The sequence below is a fragment of the Globicephala melas genome, chromosome 1, assembly GCF_963455315.2.
Source record: "Globicephala melas chromosome 1, mGloMel1.2, whole genome shotgun sequence".
NCBI lineage: Eukaryota > Metazoa > Chordata > Mammalia > Artiodactyla > Delphinidae > Globicephala > Globicephala melas.
This window is the reverse complement of record NC_083314.1, coordinates 170405881-170433813: the sequence shown is the minus strand read 5'-3', so window position 1 is coordinate 170433813 and position 27933 is coordinate 170405881. Positions and strand designations below refer to the sequence as shown.

Sequence of the window (27933 nt, the reverse complement as noted above, 5' to 3'; positions counted from 1 at the left end):
ATACAATCATATTCCTCCTCCGACACCTAATCTCCTCCACACTCCCATTGCTTGCCATGCTTCAGCTGCTATTCCTAGAAGGTACCCTGTATATTCCCACCCCAGGGCCTTTGCATTTGCAGTTCCTTCCACCTGGAACTCTTTTTCCGCACTTTTACATGGTGGACTCCCTGTCATCCAGCTTTCAGCTCTCATGTTCCCTCTTCAGAGAGGCCTTCTCTGATCTCCCTGGCTAGAATATCCCCCTCCTCTCAGTCACCAACTGTCCCATCGCCTGTTGTCTTGTCTTCCTAGCACTTATCCTTATCTTAATTATCTTGTCCATATATAGGTCTTACACAGCAGAATGTAGGTTTTAAAAGAGCAGGGCCTTGTCAGGCAGGTCCACAGCTGTGTCCTTGCCTCTCCAGTAACTGGCCTGTAGGAAGTGCCCCATTAATGTTTATTCATCAAATTTGATTTAACGCTGTCAGGTCACTGAAGGTCTAGTTCCAGCTGCACCCCAAATTTGCCATACGTCCTTGGGCAAGTACTCTTTTCCCTCTCTGAGCCCCAGTTTCCCCTTCTGAAAAGTGGAGCTCCCACTGCTGCCAGGCTGGCTGGCAGGATAGGCTGGTTGAATTAGCATCAGTCGAGTTGATGGGTGTGAACACTGCTTTGTAAACTGTTAAAGCGTGATTGCAAATGCGAGTAGCTGTTGTCATTAGACAAATGAAGCTTAAGCCGCCTCTTCCTCTGCTGAGGGGATCGGGTCAGATGCTCTCTAGGGCCTCCCGCCCCGGGAGTATATTGTTCAGAGTCCCGGCACTGCCTGCAGGCAGCTCCCAGTCTGAAAGGGGTGGTAGAGATAAGATGCAAATTAGAAACAAACAATCTGAGACACCAGCAATGAATGGGCTGCTGTGCATGGGGCTAACCATCTCTCAGGAAACAGATAACAAGTGCAAACAGTCTGAGGGGGGTGAGGCCAATGTCAATTAAAGCTCTTGGTGGTAGCTGGGGGGGGGCAAATCCAAGCCGTTAGCGTGGAGAGGACAACCAGGGGGAGGGCACAGCTGGGACAAAGGCACAGCTGAAGGCAGTTGCCACAGAGACCAGTGAGGAGGGGCCTCGCCAGACTGCAAAACCCAGCCACACTCTGGGCTCCCAAATGGGGAATAAAATAATGTGTAGGGAGAAAAAGATGGGAGAGAAGGGGGCTTTATTTGATTATTATCGTTATTTTTCTTTTTAGCCAGGTAAATGCCCTGGACTGATGTCCACTTAATTATATAATGTTGAGTGAGTCACTTCCCTCTTTAGGCCTCAGCTTCCTTACCTGTGAAAAGGAGATGTGGGAAATCGACAAATGACTCGCTGAGCTCTTTGTGTCCATGAAAGGCACAAGGGGGGAATCAGTGTTGGGGTCAGACAGGCCTGGGGTTAAATCCCAGCTCTGACTTGCTGTGTGACCTTGGACAAATTGGTCCTCAATTTCATCAACTGAAAAGGTGAGCCCCTACCTCATAGGGTTGAAAGATTAAGGGGAACACTGTCTAAACAAAGCTTAGCCTAGTGCCTGGTACGAGGTCCTTAACAAATGCCACTGCTGTTCTTATTTGGAATCAGAGGGAAATACCAATGGGGTGGGGAAATGGGGACAAGGGCCCCAGGGGATAGAAACGCAACAGAAGTGCTGAATCCCCCCAGCACATAACAGGTGCTCACAAAATATATCTTGAATTGGGAAGGGGTGGGGCACCTGGATGTTGGCACTGACGAGTGCAATAGCTTGGAGCCTCTCTGCCCAGGAGAGGGAGTCTTGTCCCAGGATGGGTCAAGCTCAGGGTCTCTCAAACCCTGGGTTCCCTGAAAAGTCTGAGAAGCAGGGACTAAAAATAAAGGCCAGCCACACCCCAGTGGATTTTGACCCTGGCCAAGGAGGAGTCTGAAGCTTAACAGGGGGCAATCCCCCACCTCATTTCCTATCTCTGCTCACTTCTGCTCTGTCTGCTTCCCAGGCAGTCTCTCCCAGCCTTCCTGGCCCACTTCCTCCTGGGGGCCTTCCAGGATGATGCCCATTTCAGTTGGACCCTTGAAGCTTCTAAAGATGACCCACTTTTCCAAACCTTAAATGGGGTCTCAGAGTCTGTGGTATCCTTTTCTTGGTGTGAACTGTAGGGTGGGCCTGAAGGGAGGGGATTGCTGGGACGTTTTGATAGATTGTGGGACAAAGGGATGGGAGAGGTCCGGGTGGCATCGATTGAATTTCAACCGTCTGTTCCTCCACTGGGCACTTACACCCACTCCACAGGGCAGGAAGCTCCTGGTTAAGTCTTGTTTGTCAGGAGTGTGGCTACCAAAGGCCAGAGGCCCTGACTGGGTGATTCCTGTAGCCCCCCTGCAGCTCGGCCACCATCAGCCTCAGCAAAGCCCTTAATGATGATGGTGATGAAGACTGTCAGAGCAGGGATGGAACAAGGGGTTGTGTCCTCCCTGAAGGGACAACCACAGCACAAAACCATAGCTGCACAGACAGGTCCATTCCATGGGGGCGGGGGTGGCTTCCCGAGACACCCCCCCCATCTGCACCACCCCCAAACTGCATTGGGAACAAGATGAACAGAGAGAGAAATCCAGTGTACAGACAGAAGGGGCTACAGGGAGGGGCTGGTGGGTTCGCTCAGAACAAGGCAGGGAGGGTAGGCCTGGGGTCTGCCTGCCAGGGCCCGGCCCGCCCCTGCCAGAGTGACCCCCCAACCCCAGGCCCCAGTGTTAGCGCCAAGGCCCACTCTCCCAGGCGGAGGCCCCAGCCCAGCCCCAGCGCCTGGGAAAGACGCCTGTTTTGTTCCCATCTCCACCACCCCCCCTTTTTTTTTTCATTCATTTTAGTTCGGTCCCTTTCGGAGCTGCAGGGACCCGGGTGGCAGGGCTGAGGCGAGGGGGGTGGCACTCCCGGCCCTGACAGGTAGGGCCCGCCCCGCTTTGGGCAGCCCCTTCCCCCGCCCTCCCCCAGGGTCCCCTTTCCCTGCCCCTGTCAGCCGCGCCAGACGCTCTCCGGCTTTGCAGCATTCAATAAAAATTCAGAAACATTTGGGCTGAAATCGCTGCTTTATCTGGAGGAGCCACAGCGCCGGGAGAGACCACTGCTGCGCGGGGGGAGCCCGGCGTCTCAGTCGCCGGAGCGCGCGACAGCTCCGCGCTCCAGCGCCCGCAAGGCCCCCGGGTGGCCCCGAGGACGCGGGGGGCTGGGGCTCCAGGAGGGCGCGCGGCCAGCTGGGGTCCCGGGCGCGCGCGGGGAGCGGCGGCCCGGCCGGGATCCCCCCGCGCCCGCGGCTCAGGTGGGCCGCGCCCAGCGCTGGCGGAGCCCGGGTCCCCGTTCTGCCCGGGCTGGATGGCTCATTCTGCTGGCTGCGCGGTGGCGGCGGCTGTCTGTGCGCCGCGCCTCGCCGCTCCCCCCGGCCCCCCGAGCCCGGGGCGCGCGCTCCCGCCCGGGCCGCCCGGGCCCCGCGGCGCCGCGGCCCGAGGCCCCGGGAAGCGCAGCCATGGCCCTGCGGAGGCTGGGGGCCGCGCTGCTGCTGTTGCCGCTGCTCGCCGCCGTGGAAGGTGAGCGGGCGGGCGGGTGATGGGGGCGGGGAGCGGCCGGGCATGAGCGGCCACCGGCGCCCACCTCCGCCCGGCGGCCCGCAAAGTTTGCCCCGGGGCTCGCGCCGGGCGCAGGTGGCCGCGGGGAGGTGTGTCCGGCCGCGCCGGGAGGCGCGGGCCCCACGGGCGCCCGGGAACGGCGGGCGCTGATTGACTGTGCCAGGAGGAGGCGAAGGGACCATCTTGCGGAGGCTTTGTAGCCAGCCCGGCGAGCGCCGCCCAGGGCCGGGGGCTGCCCACGCGCGCTCGCCGCCCCCGGCCCGGCCACCCCCTGCGCGCGGGCCTGGCCTTGCTCGGCACGGGGTGGAGGGGCGCCGGCCGCGGGGCCCGGCGCGCAGTTGGGGCTGGAAAGTTTGGTAGGGAGCGGAGGGAGGAAGGCACCGCGACTGGCTGGGGTGGGGGCTCCCGGTCCGCGCCCCCGGGATGGGGTCGGAGCCCCGAAGAGCGGGGACTGGCAGAGTGGAAGTGAGCGCGCCAGCACCCCCGCTCTGGTGCCTGCCCATCGCCCGCGGCTTACAATGGGGTCCCCTTCCCTGGAGGACTACGGGGGGGATGGGTCCGTGGGCATCTCTTAGCTGCGCGGGGTCTCCGGGCACCCCTGCCGGCCACCGCCCCGCTGGCGGCAGAGCTCAGAGTGGCCTCTGGAGCCCCGGGAACTCTCCAGCTGCCGCCAGGGCCGGACCAGATGCTCTTGCCATGTGTTGGCCTTGGCCAGGGTCTCTGGGCCGTCTCTCCATAGCCTCGTGTGTTGGTCCCACCCGACCCTCAAGGGGTCAGGGTGGCTGCCAAGTCTCCTGAGCCAGCTTGCTCTGGAGGGAAAGTTAGTGGGGTCTGGGTGTGTCCACCAGAAATGGACGAGCCTGTAGGGCAAGAAAGGAATATGGATAATGGTTCTCATGTGTACAGCTCTTTACAGTTTTCAAACCGCTTTACAGTTTATGAAGTACTTTGCACTATATGCAAAGTACTGTGGTTTACAACGTGCTGCACAGTTGACAAGATACTTTAAGCTTTACAAAGTGCTTTCCCACCCACAATTTTGTCGGATTCCCCAAAATAAGTCTTCCACGAAAGTCAGGTGGGTATGAATCTTACTTCCTTCTAGTAGAAAGGGAAACTAAGGCTCAGAAAAGTCAGTGTCTCACCCTGTGGTCACTGGGTGATAAAAATAGAATGGGGATCTCAGGTCTCTGAAGCTTGTGCTCTGTTCATTTTGCTGGGTCTTCTTGTCCCTAAACAGGGTGACCTCTTCCAGGATTCTGCCACCATAGGACCGAGGGGTACCTTCATCTCGGGCCATTTGGGGATGATGTGAAGCCCCTTTCCTTCTTGCAGCTCAAAAACCCCAAAAATACCAAAACAAAAAAAACCCTGATCGGACCAGGCATGGAGGCTGCAGCCTCTGCAAAAGGCGCAATGGGGGATCCCGTGCTATAACTTTAGTTTCTCAGTAATGAGTGCTTTAGTGACCGCAGTTCAGGGGGTGGAGGGGTGTCCCTGGATGGCAGCCGTAGTTTCTGGCACAGAGGCAGCTGTCCTCCGGCTCCTGGAGGATTTGGCGGCCGCCTGAGGTTTCCCGGAGTGGGGCCACTGGGGCACCAAGGGTGCCACGGACCCTGGGTGTGGAGCGCAGCCCTGAGGCCTGGTGCTGATGGGAGCTCCCTGGAATATGGCTGAGGTACCACTTATTAGCTCTGGCTTTGGGGAAATGACTCATGCGTTGGCCCGCTATACATTGGGATGTTTACAGTATTATGGGGAGCTTGGCATAAATATTGCTATTCGGATTGTAGTCAGCGGTGCTGGAGGGGAAGAAAATTGGCCCCTCTCGTGTTGGAAAAGGCCTGGGTGTGTTTTTAATTACCGTGGGGTGGATGGAAGGGCCACGTCTGTCCGGCCATGTCCCTGGGAGGCGGCGGTCGGAATCTGGTGGGCTCTGGCCAGACTCGACCCAGGGCCCTGGACCCTGGACACAGGGCTGATCGGCTGCTGGCGTCACAGGAGGGCATGGCTGCTTGGGCTGCCACTTGGGGGGCAGGCTGGGAGGAGGGCTGTGGTCGGCACCCCAGACCTTGCTTCAGGCTCTTCCTTTGCCCCCTGGACACTAAGGAGTCTAGTCCATTAGGGGTTAAGAAGGAGCTGGCCTAATGGAGGGGGAGGTGGTGCGAGGTGGAGGTCAGAGGCCCCACTTCTCATTTACTATGGGACCCTGGGCCAGCTCCCTTCCCTATAAGGGGCTCAGCTTCTCTGGGTCTAAAGTGTTCAACCTAGTCTCCTAGGATTCCATCATATGCACCCTGCCTCCCTTCCCTGAGCTTCAGTTTTCTCATCTGTCAAGTGAGGGTAATCATGCCAATGATTAGGCGTGTGTGTGAGATTCAGACCAGATAATGGATGGCAAAAAGTCACCTTGGAGAACTGTGTGGCCTCTGGGGGATGGAAGATGGGGATGGGCAGTGCTGTTCAGTGACACAACCAGAAGAGACAGGATCCTCCCGGGAGTAGCACAGTCTGTAAAAACAGGTCTGAAACTTGGGGTGATGGGAGGGCAGCCCCTGGGGCTCCCAGTACCCAGAGATGTGTGGCCACCACTCCTGGCCCTTCCCCCTCCTCGTGCCCTGTAGTAACAAGGCTGTCCTGAGTGTTAAGGTCTAGGAAATCCCCAGCCTCTGAGAGAGGAGAGAGGATGTGTGTAGATTTTTTTCAGGCGGGGGAGGGTCCCTGTGTCTGGATGGTGAGTTTAGTATCTTAGTATCTCCCCCAAACCATGAGACCCTCCAAAGGCAACGCAAGTCTGGAGCATCCGGCGTGGGCACTTGGAGAGGATGGAAGTGCGCTAGGGACGTGTCCAACAGAAGACCAGCCGCTAGATGGAATCCAAAAGTTGAAGTCTAGAGAAAACCGGTCTCCTCTGTACATTTGTTCTTTTGGTTTCCAAATATTTATGGAGCTTGTTATCTAGCTGGTGTGGTGCTGGCTCCTGGGGCGGGCAGGGAGATAGGGGACAAACTGATGGGGAAACAGTTGGCAAGATATAATGTGGTAAGTGTATCCCAAGTACTGCCAGGAGGAAGTTGTGAACCACCTGGGGCAGCAGAAGCCGTTCAGGATGGAAAGCCGGTCGCTTTGTCATTTATGGCTTTATTCTTTGCCTCATTTTCTTACTTCCCATTCTCTCTGCAACAAAACTTTGTCAGCCACCTGCCACATTAATGAACTGTGTTCCCAAAAGTTAAGGAGGTTAACTTTGGGACTAAGAGGAGGCAAATTCTTTGCCTGGAAACAGCGTGTGTAGAGACACAGAGGCATGATGATTGGGTACTTACTTGGGTGTATCTGAGGGAGATGGGTGTTGAGGGCAGCAAAGGGGGATGAGGCTGAGAATGGAGAGCAGGGCTCGGATGGAAGGCTGAGGAGTTTGAACTTGATGCTGAGGGCAGTGGGGAGCCATTGAATGTTCTTGAGACATTGAGGGACCTGGCCAGATTTGTTTTTGGAAAGATCACTGGCTTCAGTGTGTGGGATATTCAGGTGAGCCAGACCCCGTCCTACCCAGTCAAGAGAAGGCCAGCTTGTCTCTTCCTTGCTAGACTCTGAGCTCCCTGAGGGAGCTCATCTGGCTCATTTTTGTGTCCACAGTTGTGGTAAAAAGAGCTCCGTTCAAATACCACCTCCCAGAGGCCTTCCCTGATTACCTCATCTAAAACAGGCTCAGTTCAGACACTTTCTATCCCTCCTGCTTTGTTTTACTTCAAAATACCCACTGCCATCTGAAACGGTATCAGAGATTTGTTGGTTTCCTTGTTTAGTGTCCATCTTGGCCACTAGACTGTAAACTCCAGGAGGGAAGAGGTTTTTGTCTGCCATGTTTGCTATGGCAGCCCAGTGCCTTGATCTGAGCCCAGTCACATGGTGCCCAGTAACTGAAAGACATAATCAGCTAAGGAATGTTGAATGAATGAATGTTGAGTGAACAAATGAACGAATATATTATACTGTGTTATACAGTAAGTATCTGGAGAATGATACAGAGATGGAGGAGAGAGTCATCCGGCTGGGGAGATGAAGGAGATCTTCCAGGAGAGAGAAGCATAGGGATGATGTGAGCAGGGATCCAGAATGCAGGCCAATGGGGATAATGCAGAGATCAGTTCAGCCAGAGCTCAGGATTCAAATGGGCCAGCAGCAGCTGTGTGCTTGGCAAGTCCCCCTTCTTACAGGGGTTGAGGGAGCCTGCCTGCCCCTCCCCCTGCCATACACCTCTTGTCTCTCCCACTCCCAGCCCAGCCCTCTGCTTGGGCATTACCTATCTAAGACCCAGCGACCTTCAGTGGGATTAATTTAGAATTGGTTTCTCTTTTATGTTTATTTCTCCTGCTTCTCATTTTTAAAGGAGGCTGCTTTCATGTATTCGTCTTAGCCAGGAAATCAGGGCTTAGATTTAAAGCCCGAATTCAAAAGCAAGTTGACTTATTCATTCCTCCATCCATCTATATATTTTAAAAGAGTCACCAGGCACCTCCTTCCTGTCAGGTGCTGGGTGGGAGAAGGGATTCCGGCTTTGGTGGGAAACAAGGCTGGCCAACTTCACTGACTGTAGAGTAGAGAAAAGGAGGCACAGCCTTCTGAGCAATCAGACCTGGGTTCAAATCCCAACACTGCACACTGTGTGCCCTGGGCAAGGAGCTGGACACCGTGTCCTCAGGGGTTCTTGTGGACACCCACATAAAATGTCAGGCACGTGGCTATGTACGGCAGAGGCTGTTCTCAGCCCCACCAGGGCCCTCTTCCTTGGAGAGCCTATGGGTGTGGTCAGTGTTGGCTGTGTCCTAATTTGCCCCCCCACCGCTTTTTGGCATTTAGATTGTTCAGGCAACGAATCAGCCCTCTGTGTCTCCCCCAGCCCATCGCACAGGCTCCTAACTGTCCCTCAGCCTTGGGATGGTGACCCCACAAGTGTGGGCAGGCCTGGAGCCCCATCTCTGCCTCCGTCTTCAGGGCCCTGTTGGGGGCACATACTTGGTTCTTACAATGGCAGGGAACGGGGGGGGGTCTCTCAGCTGGAGTCCACAGGCCTTCTTAGTTGTGGGGCTCTGGGATCACCCTGAAATTATAATAGAATGTTGGATGTTAACGTGAGTTTCCAAGGAAGAGGGGCCTTAGCTTTCAGAAGATTCTCAAAAACAGTTGTGAAAACACAAGCCTATACCCAGACTCACAGTGGGGGGCTTGAGTCCTAGGTTGGCCCCGTGGCCCTACTGCCAGCCCCCCTGCCCTGCTGTGGCCCCAGCCCCTCCTAGGGGGTTGTCCTTCCTGGTGCTTTTGGCCACCGCCACTTCATCAAGGTTTTGCATCAGCCCCAAAGCCAGGATGGGGGCAGGTTCTCTGGGCAGCTATGCTGGGTACTCAGCAAGGCCCAGGGTACCAGCTTGTCATCTCTGCCTGCCCAGAGCTCACCTGTGAGCTTAGGCTGGAGGTCAAACCCCTGCAGGCAGAGAGACCCCTAAAGGAAGGGGCAGATGGAGCTGGCTGGTGACAGGCCTGGGCTGGATGGGGCAGCGGGGCTGTGCTCCCTCAGAGGGTGGAGGGGTGAGAGCAGGATGGCCTCCTGGCAGAGGTGGACCTGGCCTGCACCTCTGACCGAGGCCCCGTCCCACCTCGTGGCCTGGCCTGCTCGCCTGACTTAGCTGGAGATTTGGTAGATCCGGATCGAGGCCAGGGATCTGTATTTTTAACTCACTCCCCAGGTCTTTCCATTGGGCAGGCAGATTTGCGCCCCCCTCCCACCCAGTGCCCTAAGATAAAACACAGGACTCCCGGGAAAGAGGAAGAGAAGCCTCAGCAGGAAGCTGGAAAGGACTGAAATGAAGTGAAATCAATCAGTTAGTGCCCCCGGCCCAGGCTGCCTGCCTGCTGGTGAGCGGAGGGAGGCTTGGCTGGGGGAGGGCAGGGCAGGGCAGAGTGTTTGCACACCTCTCAGGGGTGGAGTGGGCGGTTGGTCGTGACAGCACCTGGAAGCTTCCTGATTGGGATCGGCTGTCTGATAAGGCTGCCTTGAAAGCATTTTAGGGTTTTAGGGCCTTCTAAAGCAGGTGCCTTCCGGAGGGTGGAGAGGGGACACCTGTCTCCTCGGTGCTCCTGTGTCACCTGGGGGCCTTGCCTAGACCCCCTTAGCCTGGGCCGTGAGCTTCCTGGAGCCATCTGCAGCCCCGCTGCCGCCCCCTGGGGGTAGGGGTATCCTCAGGGAAGAGACCTTGTCTGCTCTGTGGCCTCGAGCAAGTGATGTACTCTCTGAGCCTCAGTTTGCTGATCTGTAAATGGGAGATACTGCCTGTCAGAGGCTCGTGGTGAGGGTTAAATGAGGTCCTGTATACAGTGGCCAGCAGAGCAGCCTGACCCGCGGCTGTGCCAGTATTCATCAGTTGTCATTACTATGAAATGTCAGCACCCTTACTCCTTGCCGGAGTACTTGCTCCTTTCTCTGAAATCCCAGAGCCCTTTAGGCAAGCCCTGACCACTCTCTCCCTTGTTCCATAAACAGCATAGCCTGGGGGTTACAAGGATGTCTGGAGTCAGACTGTCCTTTACTATGTGTCCTCTGGTCAGTTACTTAACCTCTCTGAGCCCTGGTTCCGTCACTTCTAAAATGGGGATAATAATAGTTCTTGAGGTGGTTGTGAGGAACGAAGGGGTTAATCCATGAAAGATGAAGCTGACAGACTGAATGTGTACCTCATGTGTGATGAGCACGCAGTAAATATTAACTGTGGCTGTTATTTTTCGAAACCAGTGGGAAACCGGAGTCAGAGTACGGGGACGTGGGTGCCGTTTTACTAGGGGGCTGTCTCTCCAGCTCTCGCCCTCTTCACTTAACCCCAGGAAAAAGCCAAAGGTTCAGAGTTAAGTTCTGAGTCTATCTAACTTTTGCTGAGTAGTTGAAAGGCCCCTCTAGCCTGCCTCTCTGGTTCCCATCCAGGTTTTTCTCAAGGGTCCATCCCCACCCCAGTTCAGCCTCCCTAATCCCAGGAAAGGGACAAGATCTTCTATAGCTGTGCCCTCCTTCTTGGCCCTATCTATGCCTGCCAGGCACCAACTTCCATACATGATCATGGTAACAGCTCTCAGCTCTGCTAAGGGCGTTGTATATGTCATCTCATGCAGCTGCCCCCACAGCCTACCCAGTGCTTTGATTATTACGCCCATTTTACAGATGTGGAAACTGCAGCTCAGAAAGTGACTAGCCCAAGGACACATAACTAGGGAGTGGGAAGCAGGGATCTGAACCCAGGTCTGGAGGACTCTGAAGCTCATGCTCTTCACCGCCCTTCAAGTGGCCTCTGGAATGTATCTCCTGGCTCAGAGGAAACGCTTGGCTCTGGCGAGGGTCTCCAAGGCAGCCATCCAGCTCTGACTCCATCAACATCCTGAGATAATGCAAGCGGGAGGGTTCTGGAACTCACAAACCTGACATAAAAATGCAATCTCTGTCATAATGGTCAGAATAATGTTGTTCTAACTTAGACAAATCGGGTGTTAACTCATTGCATTGTAAGGGGTACCTCCACAGAGAACTGAGGCTGTGGAGCAGTCACGGGGCCATTCGTAGCTTGTATTTCTAAACCCGTTAGCTCGTCGGGTTTTCACAGCAACCCGGTAAGTGGGCGGGAGCCATGGGGCCCATTTTAGAGATTAGGAAACTAAGGCCTGGGGGGATAACGGGACTTGCACAAGGTCAGTGGCCAGAGCAAGCCTGAAGCCCAAGGCCAGTCTCAAGGCCCAGAGATCGTCAATCCAATTTGAATTCTCAGCCAACATTTAAAAATCAAGAGCGTTTACAGAGCAATCCCGTTTCTGGCTTTGTGAGAAGTCAGACAATCTGGCTTCCCTGGGCCCACATTCCCACATGGCCACAGTTGGCTGGAGCCGAATAGCGGCTGCCTCTTCAGATAGAACACGTGAACACGGGGGTAGCTCGCCACCACCTTGCGTCACACGTTTGTGTTACTTGTCTGGCTCCTGTAGGGTTCAAGTTTGCCTCCTAGCTCTGCCCCTGTCTGTCTTGTGATCTGGAGTAAATTGCTTCTCCTCCCCGGGCCTCAGCTACCTCCTGTCTAAAATGAGGAAGTGGGACTCAGTGGTTTTGGAGGCGCCTTCCAGCTCCGGGATTCAATGCCCAGTACCAGGCTCCAAGCAAGGGAGGAGAGAGCTGGAAAGAGGACAGGGCTCTGCCCCTGGGAAGTGTATCAGTTATCCACTGCCGCCTAATAAGCCACCGCAAAATGGACTGTCTCAAAACAACAGTGATTTAGCGTTTCTGCTGGTTCAGTGGAGTGGCTGGGCATTTATTCTGCCCCACGTGGTGTCGGCTGGGAGCACTCCTGAGCTTGCCCTCGGCGAGGCTGTGCCGGAAGGTCACCCACATCTCTGTGGCCCTGGTAGGGAAAGCTGGAAGACCGGGCCCGCTCTCTCACTCCTCACGATCTCTCACTGGTCAGTAGTCTACACTGAGCTTTCCCTGGCGGCTGGCTCTCGAGGGTAAAGCAGAAACCGTAAGACTTCTTGAGGCCTGGGCTGTAATGTCACAGAACATCACCCCTGCAGCCAAAGCAGGTCACAAAGCCATCTCAGATTCATCCCAGGCTTCCTCATCCGGTTCAGGGAGAGGGGAAATACACTGGGCTTGATTTTCTGTTCCGTCGTTAAAGGGAAGCGTCGTTTCCTGCTGATGGTTTAACACGCAGCATCTGCCCGTGCGTTGCCCAGCGTAGTCTTCAGCGCGTCTTTGGAGGTGATGCTCATCGCCCCCCCCGCCCACTCCACCATGTGCACGCATCTCCTTGTGCTCTGGGCCAACCTGTGGTCCAGACTTAGCTGTAGGCCCCCTTCACGGGAGACGGCTTTGTGTTTAGCAACGGCCCGTATAGTTGGTGGCCACGTGGGAGACAGTCTACCACCGGGACCGACAGGGCAGGGACTCTCCACTTCACCTCGTCCCCTGCTCCGCCCAAGGCCTGGTGCATGGTAGGCGCTAAAGAGATGTTTGTGCAGTAAAGGAACCTACAAATTAATTACAAATAATAACCCAGGTCATAGCTATTCAAGACCAGGCATGAGGAAGAGGCCCTGGGCTGGTGGGATTGAATTTGGAGGATGGGACCAAGGCGCCCCTGTGGCTTGGAGCAGGTCACATCGCCCCTCTGGGCCTCAGTTTTCTCCTTGGTAAATAGGGGATCATGATTTAACCACCTGAGAAGGCTGTGCCAGGGAGCAGCTGTGTTCTTCATTCAACCGTAAAAGAACCTGTAATGACGTGACTGTGGTTTGTCAGTCCTGCCTTAGCCAGGGGCCACTGTAGGAGCAGGGAAGCACTGGGGGAAATCTGAATGTCTAAAGGCATTGGTTGACCAGTTGCTGTTAAGCGTAAGTCTGGACTACAGGTTGGCTGAGAGCACGTGGAGATGTGTGCACATGGTGAAGTAGGTGGGGACACAGCTCTGAGCAGTGCCTTCAAAGATGTGTTGAAGACCATGGGCAACACGTAGACAAATTTTATTGTCAAACCATTAAGCAGGAAACAGGGCTTCTGTTTGCTGACTGAACAGGAATCAAGCCTACACCGACAATATATTTTGTTTACTTTTCTTCTTAATTATATGTGGGGAAGGGTCATTTTATTTTATTTTAGTTTTTTAAATATTTATTTTGGCTGCGCCACATCTTAGTTGCAGCATGCGGGATCTTTAGTTGCAGCACACGGAATCTTTAGGTGCGGCATGCGGACTCTTAGTTGTGGCATGCACGCGGGAACTAGTTCCCTGACCAGGGATCGAACCTGGGCCCCCTGCATTGGGAGCGTGGAGTCTTACCCACTGGACCACCAGGGAAGTCCCTACACAGATAATATAAGCACATAATAAATCATAAGAGTCCTTCTGATACACCTTAGTCTATCTTTTATTTTTAGAAACACTAAAAATATGTTTGGGTATGTTTCTTATTTGCACAAGGGGAGCTGAATTATTATTTGGGGTCTAGTTTTGTTACCCAAAGTCTAAGTCTTATTCTTTTAGTAAGTGAGTTAAGCCTGCTCATGTTTTTTGTTTTTTTTATATAAATTTATTTATTTTAATTTTGGCTGCGTTGGGTCTTCGTTGCTGCGCATGGGCTTTTCTCTAGTTGCAGCGAGCGGGGGCTACTCTTCGTTGTGGTGCACGGGCTTCTCATTGCGGTGGCTTCTCTTGTTGTGGGCCGTGGGCCCTAGGCACGCGGGCTCAGTAGCTGTGGCTCGTGGGCTCTAGGGCACAGGCTCAGTAGTTGTGGCGCACGAGCTTAGTTGCTCCGCGGCATGCGGGATCTTCCTGGACCAGGGCTCAAACCCGTGTCCCCTGCACTGGCAGGCGGATTCTTAACCACTGCGCCACCAGGGAAGCCCCTGCTCATGTTTATTGATGTAACTGATATGTTTGGTCTCAACTCTGTTGTGATATTTTATAATATTGTGTATTTTATTGGCTGTGCTTCTTTTTCTACCGGATGTGAATTCTTTACTCTGGTTTATTTAAATATGTTTGGTATTTAGGAAGGTTTTTGGTTTTGTTCTGGTGGTAACCTTTGTACTTATGCCTTCTTTCTTCTGCAGTGTCTAACCTGCTCTTATAGCATCCAGTGTGTTCCTTCTCTCTAGAATTTCCATTTGTGTCTTTTTTGTATCTTTCTTGTCTCTACTGAACAGATTCAGCCTTTTCCTTCTTAAACATATTAAACAGTTATATTAAAATAAATAAACAAACAAATAAACAAATAAATCCCAAGAGTCCTGGCCTGAGACCTCAGACTCACAGGCTGTCCGGGTTGTGAATGAGTGAGGTGAGCTGGGCGTTCAACAAACAGCAGTGCCCCGGGAGAGCACATCTTGTCTAAAGAAGGCAGGTGCTACCCACTCTTGACCGTGTTGCTGTGCCGGGATTAGGGCGCAGTTTTGCCAGATCTTCTGGTTTGCGAAACTCTTTTTTTTTTTTTAAATTAATTAATTTATTTTATTTTATTTTTTTGGCTGTGTTGGGTCTTCGTTGCTGCACGCGGGCTTTTCTCTAGTTGCGGCGAGCGGGGGCTACTCTTTGTTGCGGTGTGTGGTCTTCTCATTGCAGTGGCTTCTCTTGTTGCGGAGCCAGGCTCTAGTTGCACAGGCTTCAGTAGTTGTGGTTCACGGGCTCAGTAGTTGTGGCTCGTGGGCTCTAGAGCACAGGCTCAGTAGTTTTGGCGCACGGGCTTAGTTGCTCTGCGGCATGTGGGATCTTCCCGGACCAGGGCTCGAACCCGTGTCCCCTGCATTGGCAGGCGGTTCTTAACCACTGCACCACCAGGGAAGCCCTGGTTTGCAAAATTCTGATGTTTATGGAAAAACTGGGTTTTAAATGTTTGCTCAGTTTATTCTAAAATATAGTCCTGGCCAAACCACATCGTGTTTGCTGGCTGGATTTGGCTCCCTGGCTGACAGTTTACAAGCTCTAGCTGAGGTGTTGCGGGGAGAAGTAGCAAGGGTGTTGTTACCTCCATTTTACAGATGGAGAATTTGAGGCTCAGAGAGCTGAAGTGACTTGCCTAAGGTCAGTGAAGGTGTCAGATATGCTGGTAGGCAGTGAAGGTGTCGGAAATGCCTCATAACCTTGGACTGGGGAGTCTTTTTTCCTGGAATTTCCCTCCATGGTTTCTGTTTCCCACCTTCCAGAACAATCCAGGTGCAGAAGCCCCTTCTTGCAGGCATCTGCCATGTTTGAAGGCAGAGAGCATGTCTTCCTTCAGTTTCTTCTTTGAGGGCAGAGTTGGTGGAATGGAAGGCTCGTGGTCTTGGAGTAGAACCATGCCAGGTTGGACCTCTGGCTCTGATACTTACAAACAGCCTGACCTTGGCCCTTTTAACTTACCTCTTTGCACCTCAGTTTCTTCCATGGTAAAATGGGGTTAGGAAAGCTTCCTAGAAGAGGTGACTTCTAAGATGCTTAGTAAGGAAGAGCCAGGTGAAGAAGTGGCAAGGCAGGCATTCCAGGCAATGGGACATCAACAGAGATCCGAATGGGAGGCCCATGAGTGTGTGATGTATTGGGGGAGCTGGAAAGGGTCCTGTGGCTGAGAACAGGGCATGCCAAGCATCGGGGCGGGGCACAAGCTGCCTGGCCCCAGCAGGGAGAGAGTGTGGGGTCAACATTCCCATTATGGCGACGACATATGTCCACAGCACCAACTTGTCACTTGGCCTGAGTCCATGGGAAGCCGGAAGGACAAAAAGCATCTGAAACGTGTAAGTGGGGAGAAAGCGGCTTAGCGCACAGTGGGATGCGTCCGCCTGAATGGGGCTTCTCCACCTCTCACGGGGAGGCAGAGCCTGGGAACAGCCCCGGCCAGAACCCGTGGGGCCTTTCTGGAACCCACGAAAGGCTGTGGCCCAGGGAATCTGTTCGAGTTGGGGCCCCGGCTGGTACGTCCTCTCGCCTGTCCTCGTCAGTGTCAGCTGTCACTCCCCACAGCCTCAGATGGCAGTTCCTGCGGCTCTCGGGAAAACAGTCGAAAGCGCTCCTGAGATGCCAAGGAGGCCCTGATGCTGGGTGTCCCCGAGCCGCCCGGAAGCCCAGCCGCGCCAGCAAAGTTCAGGACTCCCTTCTGACTGGCCCCTTCTGGAGTTGAAAGGGTTCCGATGAGGCCAGGCCCCTTGGCCTGGGTCCAGGGACATAGACGAGGCAGGAGACGGCTGGGGCAAGATCCTGGACTTCGGAGACAGTCAGACTGTTTAAATCCTGGCTTCTCCACGCACCAGCTGTGTCGCCTTGGGTAGGTCATTTCCTCCTTGGCCTTAGTTTCATCTGGCAAATGAGGATAATATCACCGATAAAAGAGATAATGTATGAAAAGCAGGTGTTTACCCAACCTCTCCTAGCCTCAGTTTCTCAGCGGTTTAGTGATTTATAAGAGTAGTGGTAATAATAACAGTAGCAACAAGCACTTATTGAGGGCTTGCTAGAGACCAGGAACTGGGTTTAGTGTTATTATTGCCTGCATCCTATAGATGAAAAAATTAAGGCTTAGAGAAAATAAATAATTTGCCCACCGTCATTCAGCCAGTAATGGTGGAGCTGGACTCTAAATTCAGGCAGCCTGGGCTTCCTTGGTGGCGCAGTGGTTAAGAATCCGCCTGCCAATGCAGGGGACATGGGTCCAAGCCCTGGTCCGGGAAGATCCCACATGCCACGGAGCAACTAAGCCCGTGCGCCACAACTACTGAGCCTGCTCTCTAAAGCCCACCAGCCACAACTACTGAAGCCCGCGCGCCTAGAGCCCGTGCTCCGCAACAAGAGAAGCCACCACAATGAGAAGCCCGCGCACCGCAACAAAGAGTAGCCCCCGCTTGCCGCAACTAGAGAAAGCCCGCGTACAGCAACGAAGACCAAAAATAAATAAAATAAATAAGTTAAAAAATGATAATAATAAATAAATAAATTCAGGCAGCCTGACGTCAAGATAGATTGACAAAGAGCTGATTTCTTTTCTTTCCTTCTCCTTTTTTTTTTTTTGGCTGTGCTGGGTCTTCCTTGCTGCGCGCAGGCTTTTCTCTAGTTGCGGCGAGTGGGGGCTACTCTTTGTTGCGGTGCGCGGGCTTCTCATTGCAGTGGCTTCTCTTATTGTGGAGCACGGGCTGTAGGCACGCAGACTTCAGTAGTTGTGGCTGGTGGGCTTCAGTAGTTGTGGCTCATGGGCTCCAGAGCACAGGCTCAGTAGTTGTGGCGCATGGGCTCAGTTGCTCCGCTGCATGTGGGATCTTCCCCGACCAGGGATCGAACCCATGTCCCCTGCATTGGCAGGCAGATTCTTAACCACTGTGCCACCAGAGAAGTCCCTCTTTTCTTCTTTTTGGTATTTCAAACATACAGAAAAATTTTAAGTAAACACCCATATATCCTTCACCTAGATTCAACAATTGTGACCATTTTGCCACATTTGCATCCCTCTTTGTATGGGTGTATGTGTATGTATGTGTATATTTTTTGCTGAACCATTTGAACATAAATTGCTGACATGGACAAAGCACTAATGTTGACTGAGAAGTGATCCATGTATGTCTGAGATCACTTTGCCTGGCACCCAGGAGGACTTGAACATTGGCAGCAGTTAGGAAGAATAGAATACCTACGGCCGACCAAGGGATCCCCCTGTTCTACCTTATTCAGTGCTCGATGTGGCCTAGGTGGGAACTGTTAGCGGTGTCTTCATTTTCAGAAGAAGGAAGAAAGACTCAAAGGTTAAGTAACTTACAGCAAAATGTGAGGTTGTGATTTACACCTGTGTCTACTTGACAGCAAAGGCTCTCCCGCAAAACTTTGGGGGCCCGCTTTTCTCCCCATCAGGTTTACCTCTATTGTAGCCACCAGAGCACAAGCCAGGGCAGCATGTGGCAACTTTGCTCCCAGCTGTAGTTGGACATGGCCCTTTCTCTCTGGGAATCGAGGGGAAATTATAGAGGCAGATGGACTTGGAAAAGTTGGGGACTGGCCCAGGGTTCACAGTTAATCAAGTGGTCATGAGGACTCAGGCCTTGGGACTTCTAGAATACACCATGCTGTTTTATGTTGCCCCCTTGCCTGGGTACCCTTCTCACCTTCTTCCTCTGGCTAATTCTTGCTGCGTATTAAGACCAAGTTTGAGTGTCTCCTATTTGAAGCCTGCCCTGACCTCTCTGATCCCTCCCGCTTCTGTGTGTAGTGTTGGACTGTCCTTGGTGACTTCTGTGTTCTTAGTGGCACTTTGTATGTACCCGTTTTATATTGCCTAGGTTAGATCATACTGGATACTGTGTCAACGTGTCTGGTTTACCCCCAACCATACTGGGAGATCCTCAGTCATACTGGTTGAGTAGAGTACAGTTGGAGATCTAAATAGCTGAGCAGTTGGATGGGAGCTTGAGTGATTGATGGCTGGATGGATAGAGAATGAGGGCATGGATTGGATGGATGGATGAATGATGGGCAGGTTGATAGGTGGATAAATGGATAGAGATAGATGGATAGATAGATAGATAGAGAAAAGGATGGAGATTGCATGGATTGGATGGATGGAGGGATGGTTGAATGGGTGGAGGGCTGATGGATGGATGGATGGATAATGGCAAAATGGTTGCATGTTTTAGATAGTAGGTTGGATAAATGGATGGAAGAACAAACAAACACAAAAAACCAGAGTACATTTCTCCCCCTCAGATTCCCTTTGGCATCTAGACTGTGATATTTCCTTATTCTCCACTTTCTGGACTTAGAAAGAGCTGGTCAACAGCACACTCCCCAGGTTTGGAGAAACCTTCTGAGCCACTGACTGTGGTTTTGCCAAAGTTGCTGCACTGGGGAGTTCCAGAAACGTTGGCCCCCAAAGTGAATTTCTGTAAAGTAAATCCTATTTTCCCATTGACTTGTCTCACAGTTTTGGAGCTGTGTGCCTGCTGTCAGGAGCTGGTACTCTCAGAGGCTGGTGGCAGGTGGGGGAAGAGCTTGAACTCCCGGGGGCATCAGCTACTCTGAGCTTCCACTCACTCAACCTTGAGAGCAGCCTGATGCTGGCCAGGAGCACAGGAGCTTGGAGCCAGGGGAACAGATTTGGCATCTGGTCCCAGAAGCCCCAGCTTCCAGTAGGATGCTATGCTTCTGGGGTAGCACACTCAGTCTCCCCCAGGCTTATCGGTTTCCATTCATCTGTCCATACATCCTTCCTTCTTTCCCATAGTCCTAGCTTCCTTCCTTCTCTCCATTCATCCATCCTTTTATTCTGTCTATCCATTCAACCATCATTTATGAAAGCCTCCAGGATGCTGGGGGACATAGAGGGGAATGAATCAGAATTGACTTTCTCATGTTAAAGAGTTATATCCCAGCAGAGGGATGGGCAATGTCTCCCTCCTCTTCCTCCTTTTCCGTCTCTTTCCCTTCCCCTTCTCTTTCTCCTATTTCTCTTCCATCATCAACATCATCATCGTAGCAGCCTCTCACCATTGAGTCCCTATTAAGTGCTCGGTACCATACTAGCTGCTTTTCTGACACTTTCTCATTTATTCCCCTCAATAACCCTGCATCATAGTTATTATCACTGATTTTGCCAATAACAAAGCAGGTTCAGAGATGTTTGGTGAAGTGATAAATACTTGGGTGTAATGGAATTTGTTGCGTGCAAAGGGGAAATGTCTTCCAGCCTGGGCTGGTGGAAGGCATATTTATATCTAGCCCAGTAGGATTTTTGACCCATGGTAAATGGAATGGAGGGCATTCTTAGCAGAGGGGACAGCTTGAGCGAAGGCCGAGAGGGGCGGGTTTGTAGAAGCCACAGTGAATGAAACTGTGTGAAAGAAAGAAAAGGGAGATGAGGCTGGGGAGAAGGTTGGAGCCAGGTAAGAGAGGCCTTGAGTAACAAGGCCTCTCTTGTGTTTGAACTTGATGCTGGAGGCAGTAGGGAGCCATGGAAGGAAATCAGAAGCAGGGAAGGGTTCATGAAGATGGCCATGGGGGCTGGTGTGGGGGGAGGATCCAGAGCGGGGAGGGGCAGGCTGGGAGGGGTGTGTGTGGTCTGGCCCAGATTAAACCAGACCCTGGGTGCAGGCTAAGCCTGCCCAGCCAGCTCCTCTGGTCATGGGAGGGGCCAGGATGTAGGGAACATACTGGGAGGGGGGCCAGAATGGTGGGAACCATGGCAGAGTGAACATGTCAGGGAGGGCAGCTGCCTGGCCCCTTGCCTCCCCTCCTGGAAGCCCTCCAGCTTCTCCAGATAGCTCCTGGGAGCCTGTCCGACCCCACCCACTTCACCCCTTGGTGCCAGGGAAAGGTTGTGGACACCTTGCTGGGGCTCAGCAATTCCACAGAGCCTAGCCAACCCAGGCAGCACACCAGGAACGATCCCAGAATGCAAAATACTAGAGCCGGACATGTGGGGAAACTGAGACCAGAAGGGGACAGCACCTGCCTGAGGTCACACAGGGCCGGTTGCAGGCCTGGGACTAGGTCTGCACCTGCTAAAAATCTTTCCAGGGGAGATAAAACCTTTAAAACCAGTGGCTCCCTTTTGTAGCTGTAGAGACTTGGATAAATTATTTAACATCTGCCTCTAACCCTTTTGAGAATAAGATGGGATCAAAATAAATAATGGGCATCTAAAAAATGACTTAACCATTCTGACTTTCAGCTTGCCCTTCTGTCAAATGGCAATAATAGGGCTTCCCCGGTGGTGCAGTGGTTGGGAGTCCGCCTGCCGATGCAGGGGACGCGGGTTTGTGCCCCGGTCCGGGAGGATCCCACATGCCGCGGAGCGGCTGGGCCCGTGAGCCATGGCCGCTGAGCCTGTGCGTCCGGAGCCTGTGCTCCACAGCGGGAGAGGCCACAACAGTGAGAGGCCCGCGTACTGCAGAAAAAAAAAAAAAGGCAATAATAGTAACGACAAAAACAAAACATCATTTAGTGATTGTCCTCCCCGTAAGAATGTAAGCTTCATGAAGGCAGGGATTTTTGTCTCTTGTTTACAAGTGTCCGGCATGGTGCCTGGGACCTAGTAGGTGCTCAGTAATCCATGAATGAATGAATGAATGAATGAAGGAGGACTAGCCATCATGTATGGGCTCCCTACAGTGCGCCAGGCACACAGCCCTTTACATGTCGAATCCTGCTTAATCCTCACAACAACCCCATGGAGTACGTATGATTATCCCCATTTTACAGATGGGGAAACTGAGACTCATATGACTTGCCCATGGTCACAGGGTTCCTGGGCGATGGAGCTGAGATTAAAGCCCTGCTCTGTGTGGCCCTGCAGGCTACAGGGCTGCACAGCTGCTGCAGAGTTGAGTGAACACCGTGGTGTTTCTGACCCCTATTTCAGAGTCTGAAATTGAGGCCCAAAGCAGAGACTGGATGTACGATGTCCCTTGTCCCTTGTCTCCCTGGTCCCCTTCCCTGGACCTCAGTTTTCCCATCTGGAAAGCTCCAGGGATGGACTCTTACCTTCTCAGGGTGCTTGCACATGGACCTCCCACACTAGGGAGGATGCTCCCACAGCTAATAACTCTAGATTGTCCAGGCGATTGTGACCAGCCCCCATCCCAAAGGGAAAAGACCTGGAGGTTTCTCCACATCCCCTCCCCCTCCTGGGACCGCAGCACCTCCCTGGTCTCTTCGCTAGCTTCCCGAGGGGCTCCGAACTGGAGGCCAGACAGATCCGTCCGGATGGCAGCACCCGGAGGCCTTTCGGGAGGGGCGTGTTCCCCGCTGCCTGGCGGCGTCCGTCCCAAGGTGCGAGGCTCCAGCTGCACGCGGCAGGCCAGGCTGCCGCTCTGTCTGGAGCAGTGCTCAGAGAAACAAACACAGCTGTGTTTATTCCAGAAATTACACATCCTGATAATCTGCTCACTCGGGATAATGCCTCCCAGTTAGGATCACAGGGGGAGCCATGCCGAGTTTCCTGAATTTCTGGGCCGATTTTAATTCTCTGTGACAACTGTGCTGTTGGGCCGACCTTGGCCAGCGGGTAGACCTCAGCCGGCGGGCAGCTAGACACCTTTGGAATGTTCTGTCTTGAGGATGGTCGGCATTCTCACCTGGGCATGAGATGCTGGGAGGAGAGGACCTTTTGCCTTGACATCTCCAAATTGGGAGACTTGAGCCTGACCCGCCCCCCACCCCCATCCCCCCAAACCCTGGCCACCCTGGGACAAAGAGACATACAGACCTGTTTTAGGAGAACATGAGCTGGGATTGGATTTTGAATCTAACGATGCTGTTTCTCTAAAACATTTCATGACTTCCTATTGCTTTCAGGATACAGACCCACCCTCCCCATAACCCAGAGGCCCTGCTTCGTCTGGCTCCTGCCCATTTTCTGGCTTGTCTCCATCACCCACCTTGGTCCAGCAGTTCTACCCACTCTGGCCTTTCAATTCCTTACGCTCCCTAGGCTTCTTCCCACCACAGGGCCTTTGCACTGGCTGATTCCTCTAGGCCGATTGCTCTGCTCATCACCTGGACAACTCTCACCCATCCTCCACTTTTTCAGAGAAATTTTCCGTAAGCTCTCAATAGTTCCACAGGCCGATCTTTTACAGCAGGGGTCCCCAACCCCTGGCCATGGAAAAATTGTCTTTCACGAAACCGGTCCCTGGTGCCAAAAAGGTTGGGGACCGCTGCTATACAGCATTTGTCAAAGTCATAAATTGTAAAATAATTAATGTTGTTTCTTGGATCGTCTCTCTTTCTCTCCTACCCAATAATACACTCCATAAGAGGAGGAACCATGCTTCAATTGCTTCATCGCTAGATTCCCGGGCCTGCCATAGAGCCTGGCCCATAGTAGGTGCTCAATAGCTATGTATTGACTGGAAGACTGAAGGAAGGAAGGAAGGAAGGGAGGGTGGGTGGGTTCTCGGGATAAGTGAAAGGAGGATACGCTTCTGTTTGTTCTTTTGGGTGACAGTTGGCAAAGTGCTGTGACATCCATCATCTCCCTTTAATTGAAGAGACTGGTATTGAAGTCCGCAGGGGCTTGGCACGGGGCCAAGCCCCAGGGTGGGGGTGGGGATCTGAAGTGAATCAGACATCATGGGTCTTGCCCTCGGAGCTCGCACACTGGATGTGCACAGCCCCCTGGGAGGAAGGCCCACTGGGATTGTTCTTCTAGATGGACGGATGAGGCTTCTGCTACTCAGAAAGGGGGAAGTAGCTTGGTGGGGCCGCTCACTCAGTAGGTAAGTGGGGACAGATGTACACTCATCTGGTGGACGTCAAGTCTACTGACCCTTCCCCTCTTCTCTCTGGCACTCAGATGGGTGGTACCAAGGGGTCCCTGGCCTCTGGGGGCCTGCAGCCTGGTGCCTTGACATCTAAGCCTCTAACCAGCTGTGTGACTGTGGATGAATTACAGTGGGCCATGCAGACTGCCCTGCTCTGTGGAGCTTTCCTTCTAGTGGGAAAGACTGGAGATAATATCTAGTGAGCAGATTAGGTGTTGGTGATGCTAAGGAGAAAAATGAAGGGAAGGGGAGCCACGGTCAGGACTTGGCTTCTACCTTGAGCAAGATTCCAGCAGCGGAGGGTTTTGAGGAGGTGACAGGATCTGACTTGTGTTTAGAAAGTGTTGCTCCGGCTGTGGTGAAGGGAAGAGACTGCGGGGGCACGAGCAAAAGCAGGGGACAGGGAGGAGCCTGTGCACAGGCCAGGCAGGTGGTAGTGCTCGGACTGAGGTGGTGGGAGTGGGAACCCGTCAGTAGATGGCCCTGGCTTTGCTGGTTTGTGGGAAGGTGCAGAGCTGAGGAAGCACCCTGCATCTCTCCTCATCCTGGCCCTTCACCCCCACCTCCCACCGCAGGAGGCTCTGTTGGTGTTTGTGATGTGGAAGCATCTGTCTTTTTGTTTCTAACATAAATTAATAAGTTATTGACAACTCAATCTCCTGGCAGCTGTGTTGGCAACTGAGGCATGTGCTGGATGGTTCTGGCTGGGGCTGGAAGGCAAGGGGGGAGGGGGAGGGCCTGGCCTGGGTCCAGGTCCAGCCTGTGTCAGGACCCTCTGGGTGACTTTGCTCAAGTCCCTTCACCTCCTGGGGCGATGGTTCGTCCATCTTTAAAACGGGAGGAGGAGACTTGGCCCCTTCTGCCCTGGCCACCATAACCTCATGGCCAGCATCCTTGGATCTACATATATTAAGCACCTACTGTGTGCTGGGCTCCTTAGAGCAATACAGAGGGGACTATGCCTTTTTGCCATCCTCAAGGAGGTCAGAGTCAAAGTGAGAAGACTGGGTTAAACAAAAGCCACGTGTTGGGCCCAGGATGATTAAATAATGCACAGCCAGGGGCAGCCAACCAGGGGGCTCTGCAAACACACTAGCTGGGTTCAAGTCCTGGTGTCAGCTCTTACTAGATGTGACTGCTCTGGAGCCCCAGTTTCTGTATCCGTAAAATGGGGATAATAATAGTCCTTACCTATTGAGGTTGTGACACATAGTAAGTGCTCAATAAATGATCATCATTGTGTAGAGGGCAGGCACAGAAGGCAGAGCTGGGAATGCCTTTGTCCAGACTGTGCCCCTGACCCAGTCCACACCCAAGGAGATTGCCTGATCCTCGGTTCCAGCAGTCCTAGGGTTCACTCCTGGGTCTCAGGACCTACAGAGCTGGGCAGCAGTGACCCCGGGAGACAGTGTCCTCTAAAGGAAAGGACTCAGCTCCAGGGTGCAATAGAGCATTCGCAGGCTGTGTGACCTCAGGCTGGCGACACAGCCTCTCTGAGCTCCAGGGGTGATAAGTGTCCCCATCTGTGCCTCCCAGGGTTGCTTAGGGATGAAACAACAGCCCATTTGGAAAGGGCTCAGAGGGTGGGGCTCAGCGAGTTCTGGCTTCCTTCTGCCCAGATGCCAGTTGCCTCCCAGGTGTGCGAGCCAAGAGCTGCAGGGGCCTGGGGAAGGTGAGGGACGGGGGTGTGGATAAGGTGGTGGGCAGGCGCCTGGAGGTGGGAGGGAGAAGGATTTGGAGGAGGGCCTGGGGTTGGGGGGAGAGGGCAGCTCTAACAGTTCTCTTGAATTTTTGAGAAAACCTTTCCTCTATCCTCATATAATTAAGAGTATTTTTTAAATGCTGTGTTGAAACAAAAATAGCCCATTTCCATATGACCTCATTTCATTCCATGCCCCCCACGCAAACACACACACACACACGACTAGATTTTAAAGCTGCCTTTAGTGCCTCTGCTAAAGGGTCCTTATTTTTGTGTAACAGGTAACTATTTAGGGACCCCCCCCACCCCTTTATGTTCTGATTTGTAGTTGGGGGCCTTTGACAATAGCTGACATCACAGCTCTTTGCAATTTACAAGGTATGTTCTCAGGCACTATCTCAGTGGTCCTAAGGAGGGAGTGGATGTCCCCATGATCCACCACTTGAAGGTAGGACCATGCCAACTTTATCTTTTTATCAGCATCGTCTGGCCCAGGAAGAGGCATGTTCCACATTCAAACTCAGTTGATGTCAGTTGAATACAGGTAAAGAATGAGGCTCATAGTACAGAGGAGGAAACTGAGGCTCAGAGAGGTGAAAGGATTTGCCCAGGTGGATTTTTCTTCAGATTCAAACGCAGGACTGTCCAAATTCTCTGTGTGTTCCCCTCCTCAGCTGTCTTTCTAGTCAGCCCCTTCATTTTGAGACTGGGAGACTAAGCGCCAAAGAGGACAGAGGACCTGTGCTGGGTCACACAGGGATCACGTGACCCACAAAATTGTTAACAACACAGCGTTGACTTTACAAAGTAGGTTCACGTCCTAGTAATTAGCATACCTGCAGCCTCACTGTGCTAATTACATTGCCTTGTTGACTCTATCACTGCAAGGCAAGACGTTATTGTCTCTGTTTTCGAGATAAGAGAACCTCTGAGAGGTTTAGTAACTTGCCCAAGGCCACACAGCCAGTAAGTGGCAGAACTGGGATTTGAATCCAGCATCTTCTGACTAAAACCCATGCTCAAGGCTACTACATCAGGCTGGCTGGACTTGGTGGGGACAGTGCCAGGAATCCAGGACTCTAGACTCCTGGCCTCTTGGCCTCCAAAAACAAAATTATAGCCAAGAAGCCATCCCCGTGGGGAGCTCCTGCCCTGGGCCCCCCGAATCAGAGGCCAGCTTAGGGTGGGCAGGGGGCTGGTGTCTCTCTCAGGGCTCTCTGTGTAGGGGCAGGAGGCAGCCGCTGCTGTGGCCTGGCGCATAGGGAGCCAGCCCTGCTGCCTCTTTAGCAGGGTAAGGTACCCCTCCCTTCTCACACAGCCCTGTACACTGTCACCTTTCACCTCCACAGTCCCGATTGAGCCCTGAAACATCCTCATGAGACAGGCAAGGCAGGGAGAAACCGAGTCCCAGAGAAATGTACACCCCAAGAGAGTGCTACAGGAACGGAGAAACCGAGTCCCAGAGAAATGTACACCCCAGGAGAGTGCTACAGGAACGTCAGTGTTCTTTGGCTGTGGTTCTTAACTTTTTTGGGGCGGTGAAGAGCCTGGAGAAGCTGACAAAGCCTATGAACTCCCCACCCTCCCAGGAAATTGGAGACACACCTCCGCATACTCTTGTATCTAATTTCAGGGGCTCACAGTTTAAAAGCGTCTGTGGTTTTGCTCTGGGATGCCGATGATGGTGACAGGCTACTTTGTGGCAGGCCGGGTATTCGATGCTTCACACCCATTACTTCCATTGAATCCTCATAGCGTCCCTGCAAGGTAGGGAAACTGAGGCTCAGAGAGGGTAGCGCTCCCTAAGCCTGCCCAGCAGGGATCTGAACCATTTCGGCCCAACCCTGAAGGTTGTGCTCTGGCCTGGGGGCATGGTGTTGCAGCATCCTTCAGAGGCTATTACCCAGAACCAGGGGCTCTGAGGAAGTTCAAAGTCCCTAGTTAATTTCTGCCTCTGGGAAAGGAGTGCTGGCTCACCCCCAGGGCCTGAGAGCAGGGAGAGGCACCAAGACCAGCTTTTTTAGCCCCCCCAGGAGCTCCCACTGGGTTGCCCTCCTTCCACTGCCTAGGGGTTTGATTGGAGGGCCTTGCCGGGAGCCCCTCTCTTGGTTCTGTAGGACTGAAAAAATCTTCAGTTTAAACTGGACTCATTTGGCTTAAATTATGGGAGTTTATCTTCCCTGAAACTGCCACTCCCACCCCTGGATAGCCTCATAATTGTCGTAGGGAACTCAGAACTCTTTGGAAATCAGTCTGCCCTGAGGGCTGGGGGTTGATGAGGTCACTGAACTTGGAGCAGAGCCTCTAGGCCTGTTTGCCCTTCATTAACAGCCTTGTGTGTGGTTAAGAGTATGGGCTCTGGGGTCTGCTGGACTTGGGTTTGAATCCTGGTTTAGCCACTTACATGCTCTCTGACCTTAGGCTGCTTTCTCTTTCTGAGCCTCAGTTCCCCATCAGTAAAATGAAGATGATAAGATTGTCCAGAGAGGCACATTGCACGATGCCTGGCACAGAGGAAGTGCTTGATAAGGACAGCGATAGTTGGTCATAATTACTATTACCATTAGCAGGGCGAGCGTGCGTGCGTGCGTGCGTGCGTGTGTGTGTAAGGGAACACGTTGCGAAACCTCCAAAGGTGTGCGTAGAGGGGTCTGCAGGAGGCTGGCCAGTGTTAGGCCTCCATTTCCTCCTTGGCAAGACTGTACCTGGAGCGGGGTTGGGTGAGGAGCGAGCAAGCTGGTGGAGGTGGTGGTGGGTTGGGGGAGGCTGGAGACAGGGAGGCCCCTCTTGCTTGGTTGGTATGGGG

At 53.2% G+C, this 27933-nt stretch overlaps 1 protein-coding gene across 3 annotated transcripts in view; it reads left to right on the top strand.

Annotated features, from left to right (window-relative positions):
* The first annotated feature begins 3478 nt into the window (after nucleotides 1–3478).
* Nucleotides 3479–27933, top strand: part of EPHB2 (EPH receptor B2) — a 184457-nt gene continuing 160002 nt past the window's right edge. Inside the window, exon 1 of one of the 3 annotated variants that reach the window (XM_060309824.2) lies at nucleotides 3479–3585. In XM_060309824.2, the coding sequence (XP_060165807.1) occupies nucleotides 3525–3585 (61 nt within the window). In that variant the 5' untranslated portion in view covers nucleotides 3479–3524. The remainder of the gene's footprint in view (nucleotides 3586–27933) is intronic. The other 2 variants (XM_030875434.3, XM_060309817.2) reach the window with 2 other exon arrangements.